This window comes from Suncus etruscus, chromosome 1 (genome assembly GCF_024139225.1).
Source record: "Suncus etruscus isolate mSunEtr1 chromosome 1, mSunEtr1.pri.cur, whole genome shotgun sequence".
Taxonomy (NCBI): Eukaryota; Metazoa; Chordata; class Mammalia; order Eulipotyphla; family Soricidae; genus Suncus; species Suncus etruscus.
Window position 1 is genome coordinate 63,470,990 of NC_064848.1, and position 6,171 is coordinate 63,477,160.

A 6,171-nucleotide genomic window follows, 5' to 3' on the forward strand; every position below is an offset into this window, starting at 1 on the left:
TCTTGCATGAAAGGCAAATGCCTTACCTCCATGCTATCTCTCCAGCCCCTAAGTTCAATTTTCTACTCTCTCTCTCTCTCTCTCTCTCTCTCTCTCTCTCTCTCTCTCTCTCTCTCTCTCTCTCTCTCTCTCTCCCTCCCTCTCTCCCTCCCTTCTTCCCTCCCTCCCTCCCCATCAGCACCACCAGGGGTAACTCTGGCAGCCCTTGGGCTGGGTTGCTGTGAGGGTCCCTGGCACTGAATCCTCAGGCCTTCCCTCTCAAAAGATGGGCTTGATCAAGTGTCACAGAGTAGCCCCAGGGTCCCATAAGCAGGGATTCCCTTAGGGACCCCTCATTTTCCAAAATAAGTCAGTGCTGGGGCTGGAGTGATAGTACAGTGGGGAGGGCCTTATCCCCTGCCAACTTGGGTTCAATTCCTGGCACTTCACATTGTCCCTAAGCACTGCCAGAAGTGACCTAGCCTAGGCACAGCAAGGAGTAAGCCCCGTGGTCCCAAAGTTTATTTTAAGTCCCCATAAAAGGTCAATGACAAGTGCCAGGTTGACACAGTTCAAAGTAGCCATGTGGGGGAGCTTCAGGGTCATCCATCTCACTGTCTTTCCCAGGGGAGACGTGGTGAACCAGGAGGACCTATACCAGGCCTTGGCCAGTGGGCAGATCGCAGGTGCCGGCCTAGATGTGACCACCCCTGAACCACTGCCCACAGATCATCCTCTGCTGAGCCTGAAGAACTGCGGTAAGGCCCATGCTTCATCCTGAAGGAGCACGGCAGTGGGGGCTGGTGCAGGGATCAGGGGAGTCACCCTCCACACACAAGGGACCAACCAGGGGATGGAGAGCTAGCACAGCAGTAGGGTGTTCGCCTTGCATGCAGCCAACCAGAAGGAACCTGGTTCGATTTTTAGCATCCTATACTGTCCCCCAGCCTGTCGGGTGATTTCTGAATGCAAAGCCAGGAGTGACCATTGAGGACCACTGAGTGTGGCCTAAAAAACAATCAATGAGATTTAAAAAAAAAAAAGTGGGGGCTGGAGAGTAGCACAGAGGTAAGGCGTTTGCCTTTCATGCAGAAGGACAGTGGTTTGAATCTCGGCATCCCATATGGTCCCCCATGCCTGCCAGGGGCAATTTTCTGAGCATGGAGCCAGGAGTAACCCCTGAGCGCTGCTGGGTGTGACCCAAAAACCAAAAAAAAAAAAAAAGTGAATGGACCCAACCAGCAGGGGACACAGTCATTTGTGCTAGAGTTTTTTTCTGTCTGACCTTTTGCTGTAGTGGCAGAGCATTGTCCATTGACTGTGTCCAGCCAGGTCTATGTCCCTCTGGTGAATGATACCTGCATGCAGGCTCAGAAGGACTCTTTAAAAACTGTGTTTCTGGGGCCCGGAGAGATAGCACAGCGGCGTTTGCCTTGCAAGCAGCCGATCCAGGACCAAAGGTGGTTGGTTCGAATCCCGGTGTCCCATATGGTCCCCCGTGCCTGCCAGGAGCTATTTCTGAGCAGCCAGCCAGGAGTAACCCCTGAGCACTGCTGGGTGTGGCCCCAAAACCAAAACCAAAAAAACAAAAAAAAAAAACCACTGTTTCTGGAGCCGGTGAGGTGGCACTAGAGGTAAGGTGTCTACCTTGCAAGCGCTAGCCAAGGAAGGACCATGGTTCTATCCCCCGGCGTCCCATATGGTCCCCCCAAGCCAGAGGCAATTTCTGAGCACTTAGCCAGGAGTAACCCCTGGGCATCAAATGGCTATGGCCCAAAAACAAACAAACAAAAAAACAAAAAAACTGTTTCTGATAGGCTCGAGCATAGTGGGAAGGGTGCTGGCCTTGCATGTGGCTGGCCTGTAGTTGACCTCCTCATCATCCCATTTAATTTCCTGAGCACTGCCAGAAATAATTCCCAATTATACCGAAGTACACAGCCAGGAGGAAACCTTGAGCACTGTACTATGTGGCCCCAAAACAAAAATTAAAAATAAAAACTGCACCTCATTACCATAGTGGATCCAGGCAAAACTCACTCCTCTGAGTTCAGAGTAATTCACAGTGACTAGTGGGATCCTCTGCAGGAATGCAGGGTTGAGGAGCACGATCTGAGTAGCTAAAGAAAGCAAAATGGCAGTATGCTTTTTTGTATTTGTAGCCTGTGTGGGTCCTTAGGCTCTCTTGACTCGAACCCGCTCCTGGATATTGTGCCAGTGGTGCAGGGTCTTTGTAAACCATTTCTACTCCCTCCTGCTCTCCTCTCTTCCCCAGCTTCACATAACAGCTGTAGTTCTTCCCTGGAGTGGCTGATCCTAGTTTTGTTTTTCCTGCAACCTAGTTACCCAGTTTGCATCCCCACCCCCACCCCTGGCATAGCCAGCACCTAGACAGCACCCCATCCCTAAAAAGTGCCTCCTGTTAGTCTTCCTAGTTAGAACCACCTCACCTTTTGACCCCTCTTAGGCAGGTAAAAGCTTCCAGGTGCTTCAGTGACCATCAACCCTGTTGCTGGGAGGAGCTGCATACACATAGGGAGCGGGCCCCCCTCTCTACTTCAGTTGATGTGGGTGGGTGGGTCTTCACATGCTCCTAGAACTGCTGGGCCTGAGGTCACACAGAATGGCTGCCCAGGCACAGAGTGATAGCACAGTGGATAGGGCATTTACCGTATATGCAGCAGGCCCAGGTTGATCCCCAGCATTTCATAAGGTCATCCAGCATCACCAGGATTAATTCCTCAGTGCAGATCCAGGAGTAAATCCTGAGCATTGCTGGGTGTGGCCCAAATGTAAAAATAAAAAATAAAAAATAGAAGAGCTGCCTATGCAGTGTAGGGCATAGTGAATGATGTTACACTTAAAACATCTTTATGGCAGTTCTTGTGCCTGGATCACTTGGACAAGCTAGTGCCAAACTCCAGGTGCTTCTGTTAGCAGCAGGATTGATACTGTGAGGCCATGTTCCCTCCTTTACTCCTTAATTTCCTGCTGGAACAAGAGCCCAAGGGAAGGTTGTTGGCTGCTTTCCCTGCAGCCAGTGACCCCATTATTGCAGCCCTTGGGAACTCTCCATCCCCCTTCCATTACTAGACTGAAAAGGTGCATTGGCCGTGGTGGCTGTGGTGGCAGTGCTGTTGTGTGTAGCTAGAAATACTGTCCCCTTCCCCAGGCTCTGGATACTGCTTCCAAAAGGCACTCTGTGACCTCACTCAGCAGAGGTCTAGTGTTTTCTTCAATAGTTGCCTGCAGTCCTGAAGCCCAGTGGCTCTCCTTTCAGGGAACAGGGTGGAGGATCTGTGCTGAACGCCCTAGTTAGGCAGCTCATGCCCTATCTGCTAACTGAAGGGCTGGTCTTGCTGGCCCCCAGAGCTTTTATTTCCTGTAAAACATTTCCTGGTTTAGGACATTGCCATCACTTTGAGCTTGGATTCTAGGCTTGCACTGTCCCTCAAAGCTCAAATCCCGGAATGGTAGGGGGAAGGCCAACTGAGACTGTCCTGACTAGCACACACTGTGGAGAAAGGCTCATGGCTACCTTTTTTTTTTTTTTTTTTTTTGGGTCACACCCGGCAGTGCTCAGGGGTTACTCCTGGCTGTCTGCTCAGAAATAGCTCCTGGCAGGCACAGGGGACCATATGGGACACTGGGATTCGAACCAACCACCTTTGGTCCTGGATTGGCTGCTTGCAAGGCAAACGCCGCTGTGCTATCTCTCCAGGCCCATGGCTACCATTCTTAATGAGAACCAGTTTCTGACCTCCCTTCTCTCTTCTCTCCTTTCCAGTAATTCTGCCCCACATTGGCAGTGCCACCCACAGAACCCGAAACACCATGTCCCTGTTGGCAGCGAACAACCTGCTGGCCGGCCTGAGAGAGCAACCAATGCCCAGTGAACTCAAGCTGTAGCCACATGGGCCTCTGGGAGCCCTGGATCTGGCACACACACAACCTGGCTTGGTTTATGGCTCTGCCCCAGGATGGGAGCCGAGGCAAAGGCAAAGGTGCTGTGCTGAGCTGCAGAGGGAAGATTGATGCTGAGCAATACGGTGTTACTGTGGCAGCTGGAAAAGTGCAGGCCCTATGGGTGTCATTCTAGTAAATCGTTCTCTGAGTGACTGTCTGGCCTGTGACTGGAGAGGCAGATGGGAAGCAACACCTGTGGCTCCTTTCTCCATATGGGCCCGAGTGGCCACTCCCCACTGATGTCATTAGAACCTACCCAAGCCTCTTTCCCTCACCCTTTATGCTCAGGGTGCAGTGTCCTCACTAAGTGTGGGCCTGTTTCAGTAGGAACATGGTGGCTTTGGATTGGACCTGTTATGAGACCTTCAGAGCAAATCCAAACTCCACAGAAAGAATCCCAGGAGGGCTTGTTAAGTGTCATTGGAGAGGAGATAGTGGAGAAGGTGATTGGCTTGCACACAGCTGACCAGAGTTTGATTCCCAGCACTGTGTATGGTCCCGAGCACTGCCTAGTGATCCCTGAGCACCATAAATTGTGGCTTAATTCCCCACCACCAAACAGTAATTGGGCATAGGTGAGCTTTCATTTTAAAGATGTTTCAGTATCTGTAATGTATTCCCTGTCTATAATAACCTCCATCCTGACCCCCCAAGAAGTTCTCCTTTTCTCAACCTCCCACCCTCTTCACTCCGCTTCTCAAGACCAAGCCACCAATGATGCATCATGGAAGTCTTGTTCCTGCTCAAGGACTTGGGACCCCAGCTCCTACCTCAGTCAAGATCAACTAGCTAGTGAGGATTCCAACCAGGGAATAGAGCAGTGGGAGCTTGGAGACTGAGTAGATCTCAGAGTAGAACTGAACATTGAGCAAAAAACAGTACCCACGGGGCCGGAGAGATAGCATGGAGGTAAGGTGTTTGCCTTTCATGCAGAAGGTCAGTGATTCGAATCCCGGCATCCCATATGGTCCCCTGAGCCTGCCAGGAGCGATTTCTGAGTGTAGAGCCAGGAGTAACCCCTGAGCGTTGCCGGGTGTGACCCAAAAACCAAACCAAAACAAAACAAAAAAACAATACCCACAATCACAGCTCAAAGACTCAAAGCTCAAGAGCAGCAAAGGCAGTCTCTCAGGACTACACTGAGCTGACTAGTCAGTACTAGTTATTAAATAGGAAGCATTAGTCTTTTCTAAGAGTCTTAGTTAAAAAAAAAATACTGGCCCAAACATACCCCATTTGTCTTAATTATAATCATATAAGCAAAGAAAAGAGCCAGGAATAAATAAGGCCTTAGCACCATCAGCAAAAAGAAAAGAAAAAACGCATATTCAGAAGCATGAATGTGACTTTTTTTATTTCAAGATCTCAGATTTTGACCAGCATAGCACCACTGACATAGGGCCTGATAGAACTGTATGATTTGATCACCAGAAATGATTATGTTAAGGCTAACTGACCAAAATCCAGTTACCCAATGTCAGTTATATTTCAGGTAGGACCTACAGACCATAGGAGCGTTAGGACTGGTATTCCACGAGAGCTAAATTACTAAGTGCTAGAGAGTGTAATGAGGACACTGGCCCATGCACTTACTTCTCACAAAAAGGAACTGATGAAGAGGTAGATGAGAAATTTCAGATCCACCTAGCAGAAGAGAGATAGGGCTTGAGCTACTCTCTGAGAAGGACCTCTGAAGTCAAGTCCACTTGTTGCCTCTGCTTTCCCGGGGCTCACACAGGACCACTCTTGTGTGAATCCCTAATTCCCCGGTTTTCCTCTCTTCTTCCCCAGGTAAATTCCCTCTTGGTCCTCAGCTCTCGAACAGATGGGCAGCTGCAGCACTGCCACACACTAGGCTCATAGGCGATCTCACACTCCCATTTATACTGATTACCAATACACACCACCCAGGGAGGCCTACTGAAGCCTCCCTTTGATTCCCCTCCCTGAAATTAGGAGATGCTTAGCCACACTAAGACCATTGTGCATTATCCACAACCAGATGTGTAGTAGTATATCTAGATTACCATGAGAAAATGCTGGATTTTTCTTTTCAGGTTCAAGAATCTGACCTTTTCTCCATAATAGTGGTGTGGTGTATCCAAGATAGCTGCTTATACAAAGCTCAGATCCTTGCAGAAATGAGCTCTGTAGGAACACAAGCCTGTGTGCTCCGTTGGAAGTACAAAGCGAGGGCATAGCCCCACCCAGGAGCAACATGAGGCC

The 6,171-nt window shown here is 49.7% G+C and overlaps 1 protein-coding gene across 1 annotated transcript in view; it reads left to right on the top strand.

Moving 5' to 3' along the window:
• The window catches only part of GRHPR (glyoxylate and hydroxypyruvate reductase), a 13,188-nt gene extending 9,091 nt beyond the window's left edge, over positions 1 to 4,097 (top strand). The window contains exons 8-9 of the mRNA XM_049773786.1: positions 607 to 737; positions 3,767 to 4,097. Of these exons, the coding sequence (XP_049629743.1) occupies positions 607 to 737; positions 3,767 to 3,888 (253 nt within the window). The 3' untranslated portion in view covers positions 3,889 to 4,097. The remainder of the gene's footprint in view (positions 1 to 606; positions 738 to 3,766) is intronic.
• The last annotated feature ends 2,074 nt before the right edge of the window (positions 4,098 to 6,171 follow it).